At 36.9% G+C, this 26,436-nt stretch overlaps 1 protein-coding gene across 4 annotated transcripts in view; it reads left to right on the top strand.

The window, feature by feature from the left end:
* Positions 1 to 25,574, top strand: part of LOC127651136 (protocadherin-7-like) — a 169,344-nt gene extending 143,770 nt beyond the window's left edge. For 3 of the 4 annotated variants that reach the window (XM_052136846.1, XM_052136832.1, XM_052136842.1), the window contains one exon: positions 21,654 to 25,574. In XM_052136846.1, coding sequence (XP_051992806.1) covers positions 21,654 to 22,078 — 425 coding nt within the window. In that variant the 3' untranslated portion in view covers positions 22,079 to 25,574. The remainder of the gene's footprint in view (positions 1 to 21,653) is intronic. The other variant, XM_052136855.1, reaches the window with a different exon arrangement.
* The last annotated feature ends 862 nt before the right edge of the window (positions 25,575 to 26,436 follow it).

The following is a 26,436-nucleotide window of genomic DNA, read 5'->3' as shown; positions in this document are numbered from 1 at the left end:
GTCCTCCAGCTACCTTTAGGGGATATATCAAATCCCTCTATTTCTTGCCATTTAGAGTCTGAAACTAATTGTAATGAATCAAAATGCATCACTTTTACACAAGTATAATACAGTGCTCGCTTTCCAGCATCACAGAACAAATTAAGTTCCGGAGTTTTAAAGCTCAATAACTTTCCTTCATCCTCCGGCCATGTCTCCACAGCTGCCCTTACTCCCAGATTTGGAAATTCAATCATCTTATTAGTACATTGCTGTTGTTTTCCCTCCTCCTTCAACAACTCCATAAACGTTGATGGAGTTACAGATAAAAATTCAGTCTTTATTTTTTCTGCTATACGGAGTGATTTAATGCCAAGCTTTGCGGCAATATCCTGAGAAGACAACCAATCACCCTTACTCCAAAGATGAGAGACTTTTATAATCTGGGCTTTCACCATAGCAGCCTGCAGTGAATGAGAATTCAAGATTTTCACAGGTATTGCAGGATTGTTAAGAAGAGGTTCCTCTAAAATCCACGATCCACTTACAATTCCCTGTTCTCGAACAATTCTTAAGACATTCCATGATTTTAGAACTGTCTTATAAAAAGGAGCTAATTCAACTAGTGCCACATCCTTCAAATTCATTAAAAACAATTGACGGTCTAGTCCCAGTCGTCCTCCTCTCCTCAAGAGACCACAAGCCACATCAGCCCAACTCACATCTGTCCCATACAAAAGTCTCTGGGCAGCTTGCAGTCTGAAATCAGCAATCCGACATGCGATGTCAATTAGACCTTGCCCTCCTTCATGAAGAGGCAGGTAAAGCACAGCGGGTCTCAACCAATGCTGACCTGTCCAAAAGAAGTCAACAAGACATCTCTGAATGTCCTTAATGACAGCAGCAGGGGGGTCCAATACAGCCATCTTATGCCACAACGATGAGGCAACAAGATTATTTATTATTAAGACCCTTCCCCTATAGGACAGCTGGGGAATTAGCCATTTCCATTTAGATAAACGGACACATACTTTTTCCAATAATCCTTCCCAGTTTTTCCCCTTGTATATCTCAGAACCTAAAAACACTCCTAAAAACTTGAATCCATCTCTTTTCCATTTTACATTATTAGGCAGCTGTGGGACATTTGACCTCTCTGAACCACACCATAACGCCTCACTTTTTGTCCAATTAACTTTCGCTGATGATGCTCTTCCATAACACTTAAGGTTTTCTAAAACCACTTTAATATCATTACTGTTCCTAATTACCACAGTTACATCATCGGCATAGGCGGATAATTTCACATAATTTAAAAAGCTTGACCCCTCAATATGCAAACCAGTCAACTGCTCTCTTAATTTGTACAATAAGGGTTCAATTGCAAGGCTATAAAGTTGTCCTGAAAGAGGGCATCCTTGCCTTATTCCCCTTTGTACCTTAATAGGAACACTTAAACCTCCAGCTATTTTGACAATACACTCAGCATCATTGTACAATAAATTAACCCATGAAATAAAACCATCTCCAAAACCAAAAGCCTTCAGTAAATCAAACAAGTAAGCGTGGTCCACTCTATCGAATGCTTTTTCTTGGTCAAGAGATATCAACCCTAAATCATTATCATTATACATTGCATAATCTATGATATCTCTTATTAAAAATAAATTATCTCTGATACATCGCCCCTTTACACAATATGATTGTTCTTTCATGATTAAAACACTCATATAATTATTAAGTCTACTGGCAATACATTTTGAAAAAATGTTATAATCCATACACATTAACGCAACCAGTCGCCAATTCTTCAAAGAAAACAAATCACCTTTCTTCGGTAACAAGGACAACACTGCTCTATGACAACTCTTAGGTAAAGACCCAGTCTGTATTGAATTTAAAAGCATTTCAAAATAATCCTTTCCAATCACATTCCAGAAACATTTATAAAATTCAGATGGGAGACCATCTAGACCAGGAGCCTTCTCTGACGCAAGATCTTTTACAGCTTTTGTCACTTCTTGAAAAGTAATTGGCAAATCAATAACCTCCTGCTGTTCAGGCATCAACTTCTTAAGACATGAAAATAACTCTTCTTTACATTCAGGATCAGTGACATTGGCTGTATATAAGTTAGAATAAAAATCAACAGCAATTCTTCTCATTTGACAAGAGTCATAGGTAACAACACCTTCATCATTTTTTAAACCCACCATCACATTTCTTTGATTAGTCTTTCGTTCTAAATTAAAAAGAATTTTGTGGGCCCATCAATGTCTTTAGTTTGGATAAAACGTGCCCTAACAAGGGCAGCTTTCACTTTATCATACAATAAAGAATTTAACTGAAGCTTCTTCTCTGAAATAGCAGTTTCCAAATGCAGTCCACTCCTTGCCATCATTTTCTCTTCAATATCAGAGATCTCATTTTCCAAGTCCTGTATCCTGGTCTTTAATGTCCTTTTTGAATATGAAGAATATTGCTGACAGAAAACTCTAATTTGTACTTTTCCAATGTCCCACCATTGTTTTATATCATCATAATTTATTTTTTGCATTTGCCATGTTTCCCAAAACAACTTAAAATGTGCACAAAAAACATTGTCTTGCAAAAGTTTATTGTTAAAGTACCAATACAGACTTCTTTCACTTTCATTTAAAAAGACAAAATCCATTGTTATCATTTTGTGATCTGAAATGATATTTGGAATTATATTAACATTACCCACCCTACTTCTTGAATCACTTGTAATATAAAATCTATCTAATCTGGCAGCATGAGCTCTACCATCTGTGACTTTTATCCAAGTGTATTGTTTAAGCAATGCAATTTTAATTCTCCAAATATCTTCCATATTTAAACTTTTAACCACATCAGATAAAACAAGTGCTGATTTATGGTGAGGTTCTTCAGCATTTCTATCTATATTAAAATTGAAAGTGCAATTCCAGTCTCCTGCCATTATAATTATATCTCCTGAGTTAAGAGCTTTTAAAACACGACCCAGTTTCTCAAATAAAAGAACTCTTTCTGTTCCATCATTAGGGGCATACATATTAACAAAAAGAAAAAGAAAATTATTTATTTTCGCTCTTACTAAAAGTAACCTTCCAGGTTCTATGTCATATGTAGAAAGGATTTTTACATTTAAAGTAGAGTTAAACATGATCGCAACTCCTGCACTAACATTACAGCCATGACTTAAAACATACTTTCCCTTCCACCACAAACCCCATTCAGACTCATTACTTGTATTACTGTGGGTTTCTTGAAGAAAACCAACTGCAATATTCTTAATATTTAAATATTCTGAAACTAAAGCCTGCTTTTTCTTATCTCTCAGACCATTAACATTTAGAGAACCTATTCTAAGATGCTCCATGAGATAGAAAGGGTAGAGAGAACAGCAGAAGAAAAGGAAAAATACACATAAATACATACAAGCCATAGTGTTCATTTAGCTTTTCCTCGAACCCTTCTTTCATTCTCATTCCTTATACCCTGTCTTACGGTCATTATATGCTTCTTAAGTCTGTACCGTTTCTGTTGTGATAACACAGTATGGTTGTACGTTTTATGAACCCACACTACAGAGGCTACGAACTTTTCCTTATCAGGGAAAAAATCTCCTATATCTACCTTTCTCCCTTTAGTCTCATCCAAAAAAGCATTTATCTGATCTACAGAGTACAAATCATCATTAGCTTTATAGAGATCTGACAAATCCGACAAACTCTCTTCATCCTGACTCTGTGTCATGATATCAGAGGCATCATCATCATCCTCCTCCATACTCGCACACTGCACACCACTGACGTGTGGGCCTCTTACACAATCAACTACAAGTTGCTCCTCTACAACTGCTGCAGTGCCATTTACACTACTACAACTCGGCTTTTCATTGTCAACATGATTTAAGTTACTCACAACGCTCTCACTCACCTCCAATCCATTGTCCTTACTCGTCTCAGCCACCGGAACTTCATCCAAGCCTGACTTTTCCCCTCCTGGTTTCCGTTTTAACTCCACATCTTTAGGCACTGATAATTCATCCGTCTCACCACTAATCTTTGCTTCTGCCGAAGTTTTCTTTTGAGGGCACGAGAGTTTTTTATGTCCGAACTCTCCACATTCAAAACATCGCAAACTCTCCGTACTTGCAAATATCAGATACGAACTATCGCCATCTTTCACTCACAATCAGGAGAAATCAAAAACATGAACACTTGTCTCCTAAAAGACATCACATGTTTAAGCGCAGGATTTTTACATCCTAAGGAAACCGTTCTAACTTCGCTCACCACTTTTCCGAATCTTGCAAGTTCTCTGATTACCTCATTTTCAATGAATGGAGGAACGTTTGAAATAACCACTTTCGTAGCTGGAGCAAACAGCGGAGTGATATTAACGTAAATTTCTTTCACCCACAGACCATTCTCAATTACTTTGTTGACCAATGCTTCTGTTTTTAAAAAAACAACAACAGCTTTATTCATTCTCGATGCCGAGATGATATTTCCATAACCTAACTGCTCACCAACCGCTATCAAAACATCTTCGACGGTAGCACTCGCCTCTGGCACACACCTGAAACCATGGCGGAGGGATAATGGCATCCTTCCACCTGTGGACGCCATACCTAACGCCAGGTAAACCGTGCAAAGCACGGCACACTAGGCCTACCTTCTAGAACCCCAAAACAAAATTTTTACAAACAATAAACTGAAAAAAAAAGAAATAAAGAAGAAAACATACAAAAAATTTTATAAAGAACAGCGCACGATAGAAACGCTCTCACACACGCACCCTCCTTGCTCCCAACACACACTCACAGAGAGAGAGAGAGAGAGAGAGAGAGAGAGGTAGGTAGGTAGGTAGGCGAGAATGATGAAAACATTCAAGAATGTTAAAAAAAACATTTCCTTCCGAACATGCATGCAAATATATTTATTCCAATGACTGCCAGTTCGTGCTAATTCAGATTTTAAACAGGAAGAGACTATTTGGTTTTGAAGACTAGAACCCCCCACCAACAAGCCCATCTTTGGCACCATTGGTGCTGTCTTCTCCATATCTCCATATATTATTAATTTTGTGTGTGTGTGTGTGTGTGTGTATGTGTGAGCGTGTATTTATCACTTTGTGGGGACCAAATGTCCCCATAAGGATAGTAAAACCCGAAATGTTTGACCTTGTGGGGACATTTTGTCGGTCCCCATGAGGAAAACAGCTTATAAATCATACTAAATTATGTTTTTTGAAAATGTAAAAATGCAGAAAGTTTTCTGTGAGGGTTAGGTTTAGGGGTAGGGTTAGGTTTAGGGGATAGAATATAAAGTTTGTACAGTATAAAAACCATTATGTCTATGGAAAGTCCCCATAAAACATGGAAACACAACATGTGTGTGTGTGTGTGTGTGTGTGTGTGTGTGTGTGTGTGTGTGTGTGTGTGTGTGTGTGTGTGTGTGTGTGTGTGATTTAATTGAATAACTTTGCCAAGAGGAATCAGAGTCAAATGTGAGAAAGCGATGTGGCAAGGTGCTTTGATCGCTGCAGAAGTGCAGGCATAAACCCCCTGTGAAAGTGCATTTAATAAAGTATGCTCATTTTTCTGATGAGCCTGGGTGTGAAAAGACTAAAATCTGTTTAATAATGCACACAAAGTTTTTAAGCTGTTAGCTTAGCTAACATTAAAATGCTGGCCCACCCTTGAGCAGAAAGCTTCCAGATATATAAAAACTGGAAATAGATGTTGCTTTGTAATATAACATTGTGTAATAACTGTTGAAAATGTAGTCTTTTAACAAATCTTTGCAAGGTGCACTACACATATCTACACTTACAGATGATATTCAATAAAGCAATGAGCCTTAAATGAATATTCTGGGTTCAATTCAATTAAGCTCAATCGACAGCATTTGTGGGGTAATGTTGATTACCACAAACATTTATTTTGACCTGCCTCTCCTTTTTCATAAAAAGCAAATATCAAGGTTACAGTGAGAAACTTACAATGGAAGTGAATGGGGGCCAGTTTTTGAACATTAAAATACTCACTGTTTCAAAAGTAAAGCCACAAGACATAAACAATATGTGTGTAAACATGATTGTAGTGTGATAAAATCACTTACTACCTTTTCTGTGTGAAGTTATAGCCAACTTCGTTGCCATGATGATGTAATGTCAATAAACCCTAAAATGACTGTTAAAATTAAATCATAGATATACATACATAGCCTATAACATATACATATAAGTAAGGGTTAATGCCCGACGAGGTGTCCATTGTCAGGTTTTAATGGACGACGGCGAGGTGTGAACCGTCCGATGCGCAGCGGAGGACGGTTGCCTCCGCCAAAGGCCATTAAAACCTGACAATGGACACCTCGGAGGGCATTAACCCGCTTATACCATGGTCACTTGCCAAATAAAACAGTTTTTAAAACATTAGTTTATATTTTAATTAGGCTAAATCTAGTTTTTACAAATAATAACTTGCCTGACGGTTTATTTAGCAACCGGAGATATTTATAGTCCGCTCAGCTTGTAGAACCCTTCAGGTTCAAAAATGCATTTTTTTTTTCATGAAACACAAAGGTAGGCATAGTTATTTTTTTATTACACATAAAACAATTAATCAAACAACAATCAAACAAAAAAAAACAATTAGTTCTGCGTTGTACTCTCCTCCTGCCTTGGTTGTCTGGACAGCTGCGTAAAACTCCTGCAGGGTCTCATTCAGAGCAGCAGCAGTGTAATTTTCAAAGCTGGAGTCCATTTCTTTTTGAACAATAAAGTCTCTGAGTGTATTTACTGCCCATTTGTACTTTTTTTCGTGTTGATCTCATCTTTTTCGTCTTATATTTGATTCAATTCTCCCGGTGTTATCTCTTTGTGTCGTTTCTCCATTTTATTTAAATTTTTTCTTTCTTCAGCAGCATCCCAGTCGTCAAAGTTGTCATATTCTCCATAAATGTTAAACGAAATAACGAAGTCACTCATTGTTGTATTAGTAGGCTATGTAATATCTAACTAACGTTAGATGTTTGTTTTGATAGAGCAAATTGTTAACGGATACTTTGACTGCATGTTGCTATGGTTACTCACAGCTGTTGTAGGCAGCGCATTTATTTATTAATTTCGAATGGTAAACAGGCAGTTTCACCAGAACTACTTTACTAGGTGTTCTCTATCACTTTTTAACGGACACCCTGCAGCCAATCAGAATCGAGTATTCACCCAGACCATGGTATAATCAGCATCATTCCACAAATGCTTTCAGTTGAGCTTAGCTTGAATATTCTTTTAAGTGCTGTTTATTACTTTGGTTTTACCATTGGAATGCATGGACTCGAGTTGCCTCTTTTAAGTGAAAATGATATTTATTATTAATAATTAGCAGAATAAAAAACTTTTCTGCCATGCAATATAGTGCATTATCCTCACTGCAGCTGTTATTGCTAAACTACACTGCAACTTGGTGATTTAATATAGAATGTGTGGTCACATGAGTTTGTTTTAATAGGCATTTTGTAATTGCTTTGAACATGGTTAAAATCAGAATTTAGATTAGTCTAAATTAAGAAATGTACATTTTTAAGTAACGCTATCTTGTATTATGAGCATAGATGCCTTATACACAACTTCTTGCCATCTCTACACTAGCACATCATGTTGTCAGACTATGTCTCCCACTCAGTCCTCAGGTACAGTAAAGAGGCTATTGATCTCTTAGTTCCAGCTCAGAAAAGTGTAGCACTGACAATGTACTGTGACACCAACCTTGATATAGCACAACCTGCACGTGTTACAGGAAAGAGACACATCATAGGGGTACATTTTCACGCTTAGACTCATTTCTGATAACACAGCACACCTGTAAGCAACCCAAACACTCAGAGCAATACAGTATAAACCACTTGTGGTCAGAAACAAGGAGAAGCTATAACTGAATGAACCTTCATTGGAATTTTCCATTCTGAAAAATAATGCTAACCTAAAAAATGTGCTTCACGTGGTAACAACTAACATAGTGGTTTCATTCAAGTCATAAATTATTTGTGATGTCACTAAATCAACCTGAATACATTAGGTCACACCAACTAAACTCATTTTAAGGGCTGGATCATGTAGATATAGCTCTTTATGGTAACAATTGCAGGTTATCACTTCTACAGTGCAGAAATTGACTTTAAAAGCTTTTAATGTCAAAACATACTTTTCAAGCATGTTTATCCATAAGGCAAATGTGTTAAGGATTGAAATTTTGATTAAGATTGAAGATTTAGTTTTCAGGTCCATCCTGTTTATTTGATTTGAAAGAAACTGGGACTCATATGCATGGTGGTTATTACATTCTTACTTGCACATTTAAAACAGAGGTTACATCCATTTTTTTGAGATGACAGAATGGCTGCTTGGAGGATATATGAGCTAAAAACAGCTCATTTGTGTTTTTGTACTCACTGAATGCCGCTGTTTAACATCAAGGGATCACGTACATTTTATTCTTTAATTCTTTAATCGGAGCAAAACCACTCGTACTGCATTAAGCTATTTTGTTATTACTTTGAAGCTAAGTTAGTAAACGGCTTCAATGTGCCACCTTTTGGCTCCATCGAACAAGCGGCTACACAAACTGCTCTTCAAACAAGAGAAGTTTTAAAGTTTTTAGGTGCTAAATTGAGAGCATAAAATGGGCCATGGTAATGCTTTCCATTTATGTGTTCCCATGCTAGCTACCATCCAGGCAAAAAGGATGTGTTGTTCCTCATATTGTCAGGGCCCACATAAGATTGTCTCCATTGTGTCAGATAATCAGATTTTTTAAAACCTCAAAAATGTTCCACACAAGGTGCTGCTTCACCCATTTCACTCATCCTTAATGAAAGCTTTTCAAAATAAAAGTCTGACTTGGCTGAGAACATTTTTGGAAAGTCTAGAGGTGCTAGACTGAGAACTCTGAGGACATCTCATCAAGACCTTATGGCTTAACCCCACGGAAATATGAACCCTGGTCATTTTGCAAGTTTTAGCTCAATTTCAATAGGCCTGAAGGGCCAAACCCCTCCAGTGTTTGAGATCTGGAACAGCAGCGAGACCCTCACATCCTCTGGTTTACTTAATTAGCCTCTTATGCACTTGGGATGCTGGGAATTAAATGTGGTGACTCAAACTGCTGCTTTTTTTACAGGGTCCACAGTTCATGTAAAGTGTTATAGTGTGTGGCCAGTTAGGTTGACTAAGAGGGAGGTTTTGAGTCTAGCCACAGGAATGATGAGGTGTGTGTTGTTGATGGGATGGAATTCTACAATGTGTAACATGCACTGCACAATTGAAATAAATATCATGGAAGAGCACTGAATTTGTTTGCAATGGCAAACACGTGTTTTGAGACTATTATTGTGACCATGCATAAATGGATTATGGAAAAGCCGGTGTTGTATTAAGTAAAGACACTTTGTTTTAAACAAGTGCTCTAGAGTTATTTAATAAAAAAATGCAAGCAAAGGCTGCATGCGTGTCGAATCAGTGGAAATAGCTGTTGCTGTCCACAGCTTGAAAAGCTTGTATATATATATATATACACACAACAGTTAGTTCCGGTCCTCAAATCTGATTGGACGAGAGAGGTTCTATGAGCACTGATGGTCTGACAGGATCAGCACTCAGACACGCTTTTTTATGACCTTAACATGTAATTGTTCTTTCAAGTATATATATGTATATATAAAGACAGAGAGAGAGAGAGAGAGAGAGAGAGAGAGAGAGAGAGAGAGAGAGAGAGAGAGATTCCTTCCTCTGTTCCATTCCCTCACTGGTAAGTGGAGCAAAGCACATACCAGTAGGTTTTTGGGATTTAATTGAAATTGTATTTTGAAAAATACGCATTTAATGGTGTAAAATAGGCTATGGTGTGTGTGCGTCTGGGAGCGTGTGATAAGGCAATGAGACAAAGTCTAAAGACCATCAGTGAGGAAAAAACACACACACTCACACATTGCCACACACACAAAAACATAGGAGATTTTATTCCATGTCTGTTTAATACTTTCTATCTGTCTTGATTAAGTCAATCCAAGTCCAAGATTTATTTAATTTTAATTTTTTTTTGTGCTGTGGAAATGTCTTCTGGTTTTCCAATTTAGAGCTCTAGACATGCCATTGCTTTGATTGTGTATGCAAGTGGGCACGCTCACGCTCACAAAATGAGGGTCAGCGCCACATTTCCAAGACTTAGTGCTCGTGATGCCTTCTGATGAGAGAGAAGGAGGGGGGAGATGCGGAGAGACTGAGTCGCATTAGGTAATTGGCAGTGAGATAGTCGGCAGAATGAAATTATGCTAGTTAATCTCTCTTCAATTAATCATAGCTGGAGAGGTCTAACAGTAGACTAATTATTTCCCTTTTGAGCACCGTAAGGGGCCACCTATACCTGTTCAGCACATGTGACAATTTGCAGGGTGTTTGGTGGAATTTGGTGCAGTTTGAGTATTTTTATGTGGCTATGCATAATTATTTATTTTTTTCAGTAAGTTATTGTATTAGTAGCAGTAGTAATCTGCAACATATTATGTATATAATGTACTGGAAATCCTAAGAAAATAAGACAAAAAAAAATTGTTTATAGGTTGTGTTGTCATACAGTATAGCACTGGAGACCTATGAATTATGTTTAAGTATTAACGTTGTCTCTTAATTTTCTGACATTTCCTTAGTAGAAATACAAACACTGGAAAAAAAGACAATTATTGAACTACAAAAAGAGTTTAGAGCTATAAAATGAATGTGGATTGCATAAATATAATAGATTATTTGGACTTGGAAGAATTGAATGAGAAATGTTTGAGTTCATATTGAAATATCTGACTTTTGATTAACTTTTTTGGTACCTTGACAAATCTGAGCACAGTGTGTTACATTGTTGAGATCTCTTTTGAAAATATAGAAGAGAGATTTACATATAAATGTACATGTGTTCATCTAGCATGCATTATTGGGCTACCAATCAAAAATAAATAAATTGAGAAGCTGGTAATTTAAAGGGATAGGTCACTAAAGGGATAGGTAACCCCAAAATTAAAATTCTGTCATAATTTACTCAAATTCATTATGTCGTTCCAAACCCACAAAAAAAAAAAAAGAAGATCGATTTTTTTTCCCTTTTTGTAACACAAAATGAGATGCTAGGTAGAATGCTAGAATGTCTCATTCACCATTCACTTTCATTGCATCCATACAACAAAGTATATGAGTTTAAGAGTGTTCCACATAGGAATTAAAGTCATTAAGGTTAGTAAATGATGATGGAATTACATTTTATACATCCCAAACTGCTCTTCATTTAATCTCATTGTTGTCTAGGAGTAAAAAATGCCATTTTACAGACTATATGCCTCATTTGTGATTTTACATTCATATGTGAATGCACAATTGGGAGGTGAGCTGGATGGTGTGGGCCTAGTCTGATGTAGAGAGAGAGAGAGAGAGAAAGAAAGAAAGAGTAAGAGCTTAATAAATTTACACATCACTCTCTGCCGTACTTCATTGTGCCATGTCTGACATGGTTCTTCTCTGCTGTTGTGTTATTGTACACTCTGTTGTCCTGGCTCACTGATGCAGCACCGCTGAAAGCATATGCAACCCAGCACTGAGGTTACTGAAGCAAACCAGGTCAACATCGGCCACAACTCTCCTGAAGCACTACCGATTCATTCTAGGCCATCACGATATAGCTCAGCTAAAGCAGTCGCGAGCTGTGTAACCTCAGCTAATGCTATTAGGGGGCATTATGCTGTCAGTTTGCTGGGAATTTCCTTAAACATTTTAAAGTTATTTTTTCTAACTAAATTATTCCTTTTTTTGCCCCTCAGCAAGTGTGCTGCTAAATTACAATATGGTGGTTCTATTCCAGTTGAGTGTGTTGTGTATTAAGGTTGGAATTTGTGTGTTTGGATACACAGTTTGATTGCGTGTGTGTGTGTGTGTGTGTGCGTGCGTGCGTGCGTGCGTGCGTGTGTAAAAGTAATGATAGATGTCATGGCTAGACTTGGTTTATGCTGTGCAAAGAAATAGGGAAGAAGACATAGAAATCATAAGATCAGCAGCCTAATGGATTGCTCTAAGTGGCTAGAAAAGGAAAGTCTCTCTGTTTTTTCTGCTCCCACAATAGAATATACAAGTCTTTTTTGTGATGTTCAGTGGTGAAATGAATAGCCATCTCTTGTGCTGACATCTTCTAATTAAGGAAATATGAAACACATGAAGTGTCTGGGTACAGGGGCAAGATAATGTGTTTAAGAGGGGTTTCAGTCTCACTAAGAGAAAGAGTGTGATGTCAGTTAGAGGTAAGAGGAGAGGGTCATAACATTATCGTTGTGGCAAAGAAATGCTGTTTGTAGGGTGTGCTTGTGTTAAGGTATGATGTGGTTAATACTGTTTCATCCATGTTAATGTGCTTTTAACGTAAACAACTGTGATCAAAATTGGAAGTCAGCATATCGTGGCACAGTTTCGAGGCCCCCTTCATCATATCGCGCCCCACTTTGGCATATTGAGGCACCGGTTCTCTCGATGGCCAGTAGCCTCTGCTTTGGGAGAGCATCTCTCCCCGGACCCCAGTGTGGCTGAACACTCCGCACTACTTGTAGTTTCGTCACTATACCTAATGGTGCAAACACACCCAAAAAATCTGCGCAATTTTCACAGCAAAATTCCCCATCTTGCCGGCCTGTTGCAGCCCGATCTGTGTGTTGGATGGGTGTCTAGCTAAAAAATGTCAATGTTAAATAATATATGTTGTTTGCTTTTTTTTCTATTTGATTATAAATCATACCTTTTCGTATGAGCTAAGTCATATGGCATCTTACAATTTTGCCATCTCACTAATTATTATGAGCTGTTATGGGACTATATTGCCTTTTCTGAGTGATAGGTTGTGGTGGATGCAGACTATCATGATCTGTCACTCTTTGGTCAGATCGTAAATCATTGCTCCACCTCTGCAGACTTAGCACTTGAATTGTATATAAATTTTTTTAAACACTGTTCATGGAAAGCAACGTTAATTCTGCCAGGCAAGTAGCACTGACTTCTGTGATTGAGACACATTCTATAATAAGTTTTGTTTGTAAACGAAGGTCAAAATGCCTTGTTTAACCCTCAGGAGTCGACGGAGGTGCAATCACTTACATTTTTTTCTTAAATCATCTGCAACAACTTAAAATATTCCATCATTTATTATCATACAGATAAGAGGAAGGCATCATTCAAAACTGTAAAGGGTCTACTTTTATTTGTGTCCACTCACAATAAAAACAAAACGTTGTGCTTTTGTAAAATACAGAAAACAAACAGGATATCATTTTTGCTGCCTCTATCTCTGTAAATTATTTTCTAAAGCACATCACAAAAATAAACCAAAACTCAGTGTATAATTGTTGTAGAAATTATAAATATATCTATAGAAATTTTTACATTTCTACTTTTAAATGAACCAATTAAAATCCAAGACAAATATATTCTGATTATGTAATGTGTATGAAACTCAGGAGAGGTACAGTTTTTTCCATCTCATCTCATTAGTGCTGTTCCTGACACAACCATTAGCAGAGCACGCTATTCACACTATAATTATCTGGGATGAGCCATACAAATATGGTAAATGCCCCAACAATGCTAAAAATAATGGTATCAAGCTTTATCAGATTCAATGAGTTTTTATTTTGTACAAGCATTATATTACTTTGTTACTCTAAAGGCATCTTGCTGTCTCAAACGTATTTGCAATATTTGACAAATTATGCCATATAAATATGTGGCAGGGCGATGGGCGGGGCCAGGTCGTGATCATACACACCCGGTCCCGTATTAGGCTAATCAAGCCTCTGAGGTATAAAGGTCGACTGCAGAGGGTCGTACGGGAGAGAGAGATCGTTTACAGATTGTTTACTTTTAAGTTTATCATTAAACTATTATTTATATTGAAAAGCCGGTTCTCACCTCCTCCTTCCCATTGATCCGTTTACAAACTATTTCTCTAATATTGAGAATATTTCACAAATATATATATATATATATATATATATATATATATATATATATATATATATTAGGGCTGTCAATCGATTATAATTTTTAATCAAATTATTTACGTGGTGTCCCACTTAATCGCGATTAATAGGATTTAATCGCATATACAAATATTTGCTGAGAAAGCCCCTAATATAACAAATAATTCAATATGTAATGATGAAATAATTATAAATAGTTATCTTTAAATATTTAAAAATGATATATAGATTAATTATTTTTGTAATTATAATTTTTTTTAAATTTGTGTAATTATAAAGAAATGTATACTCACCGTGGTATTCCACATTGATAGCCCCATGAGTATTAATGACCACTGACACTCCTTTGCATGCAGCCTTTCTAAAACAAAAGTTAAATCAATGTTGTGTTTAATCTAAATGAATTGACAGGATGGTTTTCACAATATGTTTTAACAAATACTTTTTTGTCAACTAAATCTAGCACTCAAAAGTCTTGTGAAAAAATATTGTTATGTGTTTTATGGCTGCATGATTTTCTCAAAAATAAAAATGTGTACTTACATGTTGCTCACATATTATTGTAGGACAATTTGTGCTGAATACAGTGTAATGATACTTTTGCAATTAATATGGATTAAGTAACTGAAATAAGCACAAATGTAGGGGCATGTCAAAACATCTCCAGGATCCAAAAATACCTCAGACTCCAGACAGTTATATATACCAAAACCTGATGCTTAAATACAATATGCTATAGTGACACAACTGTTTAGAAAATTCACATCTAAATTGGCTATGATTTTGATGCTTTGTGTAGTATTTTACTCTCAGCCTGGGCTGCGTTTCCTTAAAGCATAGTAAACTTAAGGTGATCGTAGGGACCATTGGCTTATGATGCTTGAGAAACGCAGTCATGGACAGTAAATTTATTGACATTGGAAACTTGTAGAGTTCTGCCTTCCTTAAGACATGTTATTATGTGTGTGTTTTTGAATGCATGTTCTAGATGCTTTTCTGTAAATGGCGAGTGGATATTCTTCTGGATTCTGCACACATACTTTCCAGACTGTCCTCTCTGCTCATCTCTTCACAGACACACAAAGTGTGATTGGAGAGTGGGATCAGCACTGCTCTCTGCCAGTTATGTTTTCGCAGGGCCTCCCATCTGGAAAAAACAGACCAAAAGACCAGACCATAGTTCAGCTGGCCTCTTAGGGACATGGCTTAACTTGCAGGCAATACAAAACACAGACGCAAGCAGACACAGAGTGCTAAAAATATAGAAGAGGGCCTAATTCTTTTACACACACACACAAGCACGTTTTGTGTGTGTGTAAAAGAAAAGTAGGTATTAAGCCTTAAACAGAAGGACAAAACACACACCCAAACACATAGATTACAAAATCCTCATATCCCTGTCAATTAGCTGAGCCTCTGGCCCACTTACAGCTTTCCAGAACCCTGCCACCAGCTTCACAACAGTAGAGCTCCAACTGCGCCAGGGAATCCACTTTTGTCCACACGTAATTAACTCGCAGAATAGCTCTGAGAGCCATATCTTCCGTTCCCCTCCCCTCCCGCCGTTCTCCTGATCTCTCGTTTTCAAGCCCTCCATCGGAGAAGAGTGGCTGTTTCTTTTGAGTTATTCAAAAGGACTGGCTGTGGAAAATGGCAGGCATTATATTCTGAGCCTCCGTTGCCAGAAAAGCCCGCTATATAGAGTGACGGTAAGCATGCCACAGAGCTGCTTGAGTTTCCGGCCTCTCAGCAACCCAGCTACATTCAATCTGCCCTGGGGTAGAGGATATAATATGGCCCATTTTGTTTGGTGTCTCCAAAGACTTGCTTTTGAGGCTCAAAACAGAGTTTTATAAGTGGCTTTGGGTCAAAATTAAATACAGGGGTTTTAGGCAGACTGTGAAAGGAAGAACAACTCATTTGAAGTTTGCTCACTTTTGTGAATGTTTTTATTCTCATATTTTCAATGCTCGGCTACAATTCTGTCTGTATTTTCTTTCAAAGTTTACCAATGCTGAAATTAACAGCCTGCTAATGTTTATTTGTCTTAATTGATAATAATGGCTTATTCATGTTCATAAGATGTTAATATAAACGAAACAATGTAGACAAAGCCATTCGAGGAGTGATTGAATTCATCTCAATGCAGGTTGGTTGACCTGTGACTGCCCCGTATAAATGCTTTGAAATATTACTGCTTCACAGCATGTCTTAAATGACACCTTAAATGGTCTTCATCTTAACTCTATAATAAGCTGGAAGAGAGACAGAGATTGTGCAAAATCACAATTGCATGCTGTTACATTGCATTAACTATAGCCTAAAATCAGACAATGTTCTGTTCTATTTGCAATGAGATTATTGGACAAAACTGTTCTTAAAAGAGACCCAAAAATAGGTGCATGACTGATAAAATGACAGAATTTAGACTAGGCTTTAGCTTGGAGAGAAGAAAAAGTGAGGACCAAGAACATCAAACAGAAAACTATGCATAATTTTCCAGCACTTTATAAGTTTCACTTGCACAAAGACAGAATGTATTGCAGACAAAATGATCAAGGCCATTTTTCCATGATCAGGCTTTACCATAACCAATTTTGGATTGCATGCCTTCAATGACCATTATTGTCAAATTGCACAGTATAATAATGGTGGTTTGTCCCAGAGTTACAATTTAGTGCTAGCATACCCAAACAGAAGAATCGCCTCTAGCAACGGGCTGTATTGCCGTGGTGTTTCAGATGTACTAATGAACTACTGCTCTCACGCACGGCGTTCCTTTTTTAGTTTTTTACTGGAGGAAACAGTTGCTGAAGAAAGTGCAGTAAACGATACATGAAAGGCCAGCATATGGCCTTAAGGGGCATGAGCAATGCAAGAGTCAGACAGTGGAGATGTGAAACTGTAGAGGCACGGTTGAGGTCTAAAAGACTGATTGACGTGATATGTTCATCAACTTAACACAAAAAAAAAAATGGATTGGCTTGACTGGGAGCTCTGTGAGGGCAGAATACAGTACAAGACTGTTGGCTGAAGTGTTGGAAAGAATATAGATGTTTAACCTCTTTGATGTTTGACAGAATGAGCATCTACACACTAAAGAGCTCTGCCAGAGCATTTGGCGGATTGAAATTAGTAAAGATGCTTTTATTTTAGTATGGCTGGGAAAATAAACGATTTTACGATACATCACAATCTTCATTTTAGAGTTAACATTTTCTCAACTTTTGAAAGTGTGAGATAGCATCCCTTTCACAAACCTTTACATTTTTTCTCTATGTCCTTTGATGATTTTTAATTGTATATTTTTCATTCCCATTCCCGGATACAGTAAGCACTTACCATGGAAATGAATTGGGTGAGTCCAGACACTCTTAAATACACACTGTTTCAAAAGTATGGCCACATGATGTAAACATTATACCGGTTAATATGATTTTAATGTGATAAAATCGCTTACTAACTATTTCTCTGTAAAATATCTAATATAACAACTTTGTTTTCCTGCAAAAAACCTGTAATTAGATATAAATTACTACAGATGAGGTTAGTAGGTGATTACCCATTCACTTCTATTGCACATGTCTTACTGTAACTTATTATAAGTTTTATTATTATTTTATTAAATGGGGGCGATATGAAGCAAATGGTGTCAGTTGAACTTAACTTGTATTGAACCTGGAAAATTCCTCAAATGGTCATTAAGTTACAGAGAGTCGAAGAAGAAAGGAAATATTGAGATATCATTTTTCCTTGCAATTCCATTATGGAGACTTACAATATTTTAAAGAAATGTGATACAGCCCGGTCAGTTTGAGGTTCTACCTGACGACCGTGGCATTATCGGCCCACCGTTGTGTTTTGCGTTCCCCCCCTTTGTGTGAGCGCACGGATTCGGTTGTTTGGGGCCGTGCTCTCCAGTGATGTCATGGTCCTCTCAACCGGTCAGGTTGAGTTTTGTCTGACGAGGACCATGACATCATCGTCCCCTGTCTGTCTTGTGTTTCGTGATCGTGCTTTGTGTGTGTGCACAAATCTGGCGGTTGTTATCGCAGTGCACCATCCAGTGATGTCATGGCACCTTGCCAGGTTGTGTGTTTGCCTGTGGTGGACCGTGGCATCATCGTTCCTTGTCTGTTTGTTAAAGCACGTTTACGTTTTGTCCTCATGTGTTCAGGAGTCATTTGCATGCTGAATCAGCATTTCCATGGGAACTTTGATTGTTTCCATGAGAACACTGATCATTACTACCATCAGTTGCGAGCAACATCTTCCCCTTGTTTTTTTCTCTTATTTAAATCAAAGTTTAAATCTCAATGTCTACTGTTCTGTGACTGTTACGTTGGTGTTAGCTGTCTTGTCTAAACTTTTGCTCTTTGTGTAGTTGGAGGTGGCTCGTTTGTTGGTTAGTGGCCGGTCTCTAGAGGTGAGGTTTCCCTTTAAATCGCCTTCACCTTCAACTTTGAACGGTTGCCCCATATTCCAGATTCCTTGCCTCCCCCCCATGTTCGGGGAGACCATTACCTGTGTGTGACTTTGTTGTTTTTTGAAGAAATAACTTTTTGTTGAACCTACACACTCTCACGGCGGAATTCATATGACTTTTCTAAATTTTGAAAATTCATATGATATCGTACGACTGCACTCTGCACAACTTTCACTACAGCCAATGATGTCGCTGGACATCATTTACATCTAATACGCAACAAGTGCTTGCTTCTGTCACACACAACATCTTCCTATCATGTTTACACACTCTTCAGCTGAGTTAGGTTTTTGATAAGGGGGTAAAGGTTTGGGTAAATGCATAATATAAATTTTTTTCTTAAAAACTCGTGTGTGAAACTCATGCTTACTTCCGCATTAGACATCCGGGCATTTGCACATGATGAATTCGTACTAATTTATACGAAAGAACTTTCATGAGACTGGGTTGAACAATAAATCCTTTTTAACTATTTCATTCCTGCTTTTGGGTCCTGTCTTCTCTGCATGTGACAAAATTAGCCTCTGATCTTGAAGTTTTCTTGACAGTTGTGTTTGTGAATAACCTGTTATGCTTCTTAATTCCTCTTTGAACATATTAAGTGTCATATGCGATTTATCCAGCCATTTTGTAATACCAGTCTGAAGCATTAACAGTGTTCTGGCATATTGTCTTTCTGCAGATCTGAGCACACACACTCATCTTTGTTATTAGTGCTATTGAGGGAACGTTGCTTGACTGAGTGCTCGTTGGTGCATGACAGAGCTTTTTGTGGTGAACATACTTCCACACCTCTCCCTAGACACAGGGCAACAATCCAGCCTTACCATCTTGTAAAAGCGCACAGGAAATAGCCTTGAATTCTCCATGCGGTCAGCATCCCAGGTGTCTTTGTTAGACCCAACTACCTTTACTTTCCCACAATAGAACCACACCGCACAGACGTTACTAAAGCAAACAGGAGCTCTGCAGGCATATTTGTCTAGCCTTAAGGTCAGGAGGACACGTTTGGGGTTTAGTTGAGGGCATTGAATGGTAAAAAACAGGACAAGGATGCTAAATTGGTATGTGGTGACTAGCCTAAGGATGCCGCAGAGTTTTGAGAGACAGGCTTCTTGGGTTTAAATTTAAGCCTGTTATGTGATCAGTGACGTGTGTGAAATGCTGTAAGCCTGCATTGAAGAACACCATTCATAGTAGCCTTTCTTTCTTTTTGCAGCATTGGCTTGCTTAAACAAGGGCCTGGAATTGAAATGCTAAACAATGAGGATAGTATTCTGAATAATGAATTTGCTTATTTGTTATTTTTTACTTCTTAGAAATGTAAGAGATGTTTCTACCTCTTGTACAGATGTGTTTATTTCTTTTTTCAGTTACACTTTACAATAAGGTTGTATTAATTAACATTAGTTAATGCACTTAATGTGAACTAACAATGAGCAACACTTTTACAGCATTTATAAATCTTTGTCAATGTTAATTTCTGCATTTACAATATATATATATATATATATATATATATATATATATATATATATATGTTTTTTGTTTTTTTTTCAGTAAACGTTATTGTAGCATAATGCATTATAAACTAATGAACTAAAGTATTTTGATAGACCAAGATTAATACATGCTGTAAAACCATTGTTCATTGTCAGTTCATGTTAACTCATGTAAATTAGTAGAACCTGATTGTAAAGTGTTCCAATTTTTCACTCTCTCAGACTGTTTAGATATGTCAATTAATATATTGGTTTTATGGTGCACCACAGAACATATAGTTTTTTTTTTTTGCAAACATTCCATGTGGGTTTAATCAATTGATTTCCATATAACTGCAACACATTGTGCTTATTTGTCTGACATATTTTTAAACATTTATCACATATCATTACACTGTGAAGAAATCAAACAGTGATTCTATCTTATTCTTTCTTTGCAGGAGAAAAAGAACATTAAAAGTAAGCCATGGTTAAAACAAATTTTGCTCTTCAACCAAAAGCAGCATGCTTTCTTTTAGATTTGCACTCACCTTCTCTTGCTTGTGCCATACCTCACATTTGGTCATTAACCGACCATTTCTAACACTGCAGCTTTTGTGCTTTGGCAACAAAGATTAGGATTTTTAGCATTTACTGAGTGCACATTAGTGTTTGTGTGCAGTTCAGCTTAGTGAACTCATTTATACTTAACACTGTTTGTGCATAGTCATTTGTTTGATTTTCAAGTGTTTAAAAGTGCAAACAGAACATATTTGTTCAGATGAAATTCTGAATATAAAAAATAGGATTATACTTGGTGGTTTTGCGGCTTTGAATCTAAAATGATTTCATTTCGAGTCTGGAAAAAAATAAGCAATCTCTCAGATGCGTGACAGTTTCAGCCTTTAGAAAATTGTTGCAAGTCTTTATACTTGCCAACATGTGTTAAAGATATCATGCTACTTCACAGCAATTCCTGGAATATGTTGTTGCTAAGTACACTGTTGAATCGATGTTTCCACAGGCCAAGAAGGTGATAACAAAAAAATTTTTTATTTTCTTTACTAACTTAGGCATCACAGCTTTTGTAGAGTCAGCTCGTTAGCTGAAACATACAAATGCACACCCAAATGCACACTCTTACATTATGCTTGCATAAAAATACATCAGCTATACACACACACAGCCATTAGAGATGGATTCAGGACATTAGTTTAGGAGTCAGAAGTCACAGTGGAATTGCCCCACGTTTTCAAAGCATGGTGTTCTTTTTAGAGTTCACATTATTCCTTTGTTTTACTTGGTTTAATTTCATTATGTTTTAGCTTTGAGTGTTGTTGTTTGTGTACTGTATGTTTCCATTTTTGTGTGATGTGGTATGTGTTAACTATGAAGTTAGTGCTATTCAAAAATAACAAGAAAAAAATCATGCTTGCAACAAAAGCCCATTATAAATATTTAAAATACAAAGACTGATACATGCAATTATAAAGCCAATTTCATGAGGCACATACCACGATTATTTTTTTTGTGTCAAAATGTAGATGTTTTCTTTTTTTCTCCAGTTGTTTAAAGCTGAGCAACATTATTAATAATATTCTACCCATTCTCTTTTCTGTCTGTTTGTTTACCCAGACTCTCGGCCCCTGCCTGACGTAGCTATGACGGGTAAATGCACACGGGAGTGTGACGAATATGGCCACTCAGATGCCTGCTGGATGCCTGTGCGCAACTCGCCTGAACGCAGACCAAAGGCCACCCCTCCCAAACTCTCCACCTTCATGACCTCCCCTGGGGGCAGCATCGCCGAACAGCCCAGTAGCCAGGAGATGCTCGCCGTTGCCAATGGCGACCCCTCGCACCTCTTGGGCGACCGTAACTGTAATCTCCTTAACAAGAAGATGGCCTCCTCCTCCTCATCCTACAACGTGTTTAGTTCAGCTGGATTTTCCGCCAGCGAGGAAACGTCTCGCCCCATTGAAGAGATTCCGCTCGCGCCCACGGGCGAATATAAACCGACACAATGTGGAACTCTCACCAGGCGAGAGGTTTACCTGTAAACAACACACAATGAATAACAAGGGACAATGACAGTGACTCAGCATGGTCAGAGACGCTGTTAGCAAACCAAACCCTTGTACAAAAGCAACATGGATTTTCCTCTAAATGCTCACTCTCAAAAATTTGTGCTGCATTACTTTAAAAGTTAAATAGCTCTTTAAGTAAAATCGGTGGAATTACATGTTGTAAATGTGTTCGAGAAGGATGAGACGGAGGAGGGGGAAGTGGCGCAGGTGGAGAGAGGGGAATGCTGGTGGATCAGTGCAACTTTGCTGCTAGCATTTCGGGCCCTGTAGACTTCCTCAAAGTGCTGCCTGGTTTCCGTAGACCTCGTAATAAACATGCATGCATCATCTAGCCCCCAAAGTGTGTGTGCTCTGTAAGAGTGTGTGCCCCTTTATCAACATGGACTATAAATATTTGTCTTTGGTTTTCTTATCTGTTACAATGGGACTGAAATCGATAAGACTGTCTTTTAATCAGTTTTTATTTTTGGGGGGTGGGGTGGGTGTGTTGTTATGTAGAAGTATTATGTGCATATGCAATCCGTCTGAAGTACTGAACTATACACTCTGGACAACCAATCACATTAACCAAGAAGATAAAAAGACACAGGCAGATGATTGATGAAATCATCATATGACGATCAGTGATGGCATAAAGAGATGATGTTGGAGTTTGTGGTCAGGCATGGGCCGTTGCATCATACAAGGACATGGTCATTGACCTCAGCCTTTTGTAGAGGTTTTGTAGAAACTCAAAGTCCAAATGGCGCAAGTGAATGGCATACGTGCTGTAAACGACAAACTTACAGCACAAGAAGCAAGTTTACTTCACATGCACACAAAGAAACACAAGCATATATAGATTCAGTAATGCACGCTTTTCTCATGTGGGTGAAGTATTGTACATATATGTACACTGTAAACGTACTCTGGACATATGCATAGACATCGTAAGTTTCCATCATGCTCTCATTCGTCCTCTCTCACTATACCTCTGGAGACAGAGAGGGGTCCTTAACATCACTGAGATTGTCTGTTATTTGCTTGAATGCTACGGATATGTGTAATTGTGGTTGATCCTTTCATCTGAAACAAAGACATCCCTTTCTAGATGTGTGAATCTATGCTGAAATTGACACCTGGCACACACTTGCAAACACACACACAACAGATCTGCATATTGTATATACACGTTATAAGTATCCCATAAAGCCACAGGAACACAATTTGGATATGCTGCTGGGGTTAATTAGTCTAATAATATTGCCCTGCTGCTGAAGAGCTTGGGCTGGCCCTGTGTAACATTCTCGGAGTATGGATGTTAAATAGAGCAATAAACTCATTCAACACAATCTCACACTTCAAATGAGTAATCAAGGATGAGAACTTGTGTTCCTTGTGTCAACTGTAGCAGTCAAAGTTAACCAAGTAATTGTACAATCACAAAAAAGTTCAGTGTCTACAGGCATGACGGGAGCAAATACAATGCAGCGCATGTTGCCACTGTATAACCAAAGTATTGGGAACAACATGTCATGTCTTGAATAACATAAAAAGGAATATACAAAGCTCCTGGTTAGGTTAAATATTGCTTTAATAACCGCCAGATATGTTTCTGTGCAATGTGGGGAAATTAGGTTAGGAAATGTGTGGGATGTTTTTAATCGAACCGCATCCACACACATATACATGCATCATGGGCCTATCCCTACAATGTTTGAGTAATACTTTCCAGAAAAGGGGTGTACTTAAAGAGGAAAAATGCTTTTTAAACCAGTGGCAAATGATTCAGATGCAATTGATTTTATTTTTTTTATGTTAATGATTCCTTCAGTTTGAATGGACTGCCTTTTTTGCAGCTTCCAAATCTGTAGTCTGTATGTACTACTCGTGTTTAAAAGAAGTGCTCTGATGCTTACACACTGTATACATAGATATGTACTTTTTATTGCACGTTTAAAGGGAATCTACACTTACTATGAAGAAAAAAAGATAAAAAAAGTGTATAAATATCATACCCTGTGAACATGGAATCCATTGCTTGCATTTGTTATAAACAGACACTAGACATTATAGTATTACTATGTATATTGATTTGACGAAGATGAAAAAGAAATATTTGTAACCATTAGTTTCACTGATTTATTCAGCATCATATCTTTCGTTTTTATTATTATTGTTATTATTTATTTAGATATTTATAGCAACCATTGAACTTAACAATTAACTTTATCCATTGGTTCTGTAATGTTTTATATTTCTTTCACAAAAACCCACAGTCATACATTTCACTTATAGAGAAAATTACTGGTCAAACTTTATTCCACAACAGTTCTCCTTTTCATTTTTTTTTTTTTTTTTTTTTCAAATATACACTCATAATGACACCCTCTTCAGAATTCATGTCACATCTTTCCCTTTATTTTCTAGTGCCACTTTGTATGTGTAGTGCTTCTGTAAAAAAAAGAAAAGAAAAAAATTCAAAACAAAACTACAGAGTGAATGCAAAATATGCAACTGTGCCTTTTTATACCTTTATTGGTATGACTATTGGTTTTAACTAGTATGAAACCAATTGTACTGAGATGCTTTCTAAAAGTGGAGAAAGAGTACTTTATGCTGAATCTATTGTCCTGGCAATTTTACTATGATAGACTTTCAAAGCTTTTATCTTGTGGCTTTTTTAAGTAAGCTCAGTCAAACTTTGTCAAGTATATTGATGAGTACCAACTGTACATGTCATAGGTGAAACTGTGGTATATCCATCCATTTCAAACTTAGCATGGTCACATGTCTGAACTTCGAGGTTAACTTTGTCATGACAGCAACAGTTCAAAAAGGATCGGTCATGCTGCAATTACGGCACAGAAAACACAATATATGTCCATTAGAGATGAAGCAAATGCGCTTTGAGACATTTTCTAATATGAGGACGTAGAAGAAAATGAAAGCTCCAAAGGTTTGTCAATGGGACACACACCTCAGAGAGGTAGAATAGGCAGTAAATAGCAGCTGATGAGAGTATAACGCAGTTGGTGTGACAAAAGGGGTGGAGATAATGAAAGAATAGATTGGAGATTGTCTGCACTTTAATTCCTCATCAAAAGAGACATCTAGCTTTGTTGTCAATGTGCTGAAATCAAGCTTTTTTGTTGTCTTTTGCACTCTGAGGTGTGTGTTCCTTAAGCTTTCAACGTAGAAGATATGACTTAAGTTGTATCACTTAGGTCATAGGACACTTCACAAATAATGAAAAAAAGAAATTGTACTTTTAATCATACTATATTTGTCCTTTGACTTGGATATTGATGTAGAACTGAGGATTGATTTTAATCATTGTTTTAATGGAGTCACTATGCACGCAGCTTAGCAGAACATGGCAAATGTACTGAGCGCAAGCCCACCTCTATTTATGATCTATTTTACATATTTTTTGCTTTTGTACAGGTATTTCTGTAAATAAATTGCTTGTCATTTTTGTCTCTGCAGAAATTAAAATATACCATAATACAAAAGTTGCTGGATGTGTGTTTCTTAATGTCTTTTTGTGATGTTCCACAATGATTTTACATTTGTATGTATATAATTGTATATTTGTCAATTTAGACACTAAATACTTCATAAACAAACATAAATAAATAACATTCAATGAATTAAATGAAAAAAATAAAATACAAAAAATTTTATATATATATATATATAATTGGGGAAAAAAAAGTATGTTGAATATGTCAAATTAGTCATTTATTAATAATCCATGAATTATGCAAACAGATAAAAAGTAAAAAAATATATTCAATTAATTAAATGCAATAAAACATGTATCTGTATATTCTGCTGGTTAACAAATACTAAACAGTAAATGTACATGAATGAAAAGACTAAGTTTGAAATGTTAGCCTACAAAAGCAAAATATTACCTAAATCAGTAAGAAATGTGATTTCCACTGGCTTTTCCATACAGCTGTCTTTGCTATGGAATGGCAGAATTAAATAGTGTTTATAAATTATTAGAAAGCAGACAGTTCCATTTTCGAGTTCTCTCAAAGAGGGTCTCATTGATTGTCAATCATTAAGCAGACATGATCTTAGCACAGTTTAGTTTTAATGTAAAATTCCTAAAAAGAATCTAACTTAGTACATTACTGTACTGCCTAAACTCTGATACAGAAAAAAAACTTCCATTTATTCCATTTATTGAAAAATAAATAAGCCTTTAGACTCAGTACACTTGACATAGTGTTTATTAATGCATATGGGGGAGTGCCTTCTTACACGACCTAGTTGAAGATCAAAAACAATTCTTATTTTTACCGTGTACTGAAAACATCACAGGTCGAGTTTGAAGCTGC

The sequence above is a fragment of the Xyrauchen texanus genome, chromosome 1 (genome assembly GCF_025860055.1).
Source record: "Xyrauchen texanus isolate HMW12.3.18 chromosome 1, RBS_HiC_50CHRs, whole genome shotgun sequence".
NCBI lineage: Eukaryota > Metazoa > Chordata > Actinopteri > Cypriniformes > Catostomidae > Xyrauchen > Xyrauchen texanus.
This window is presented reverse-complemented; position numbering and strand designations above follow the sequence as displayed.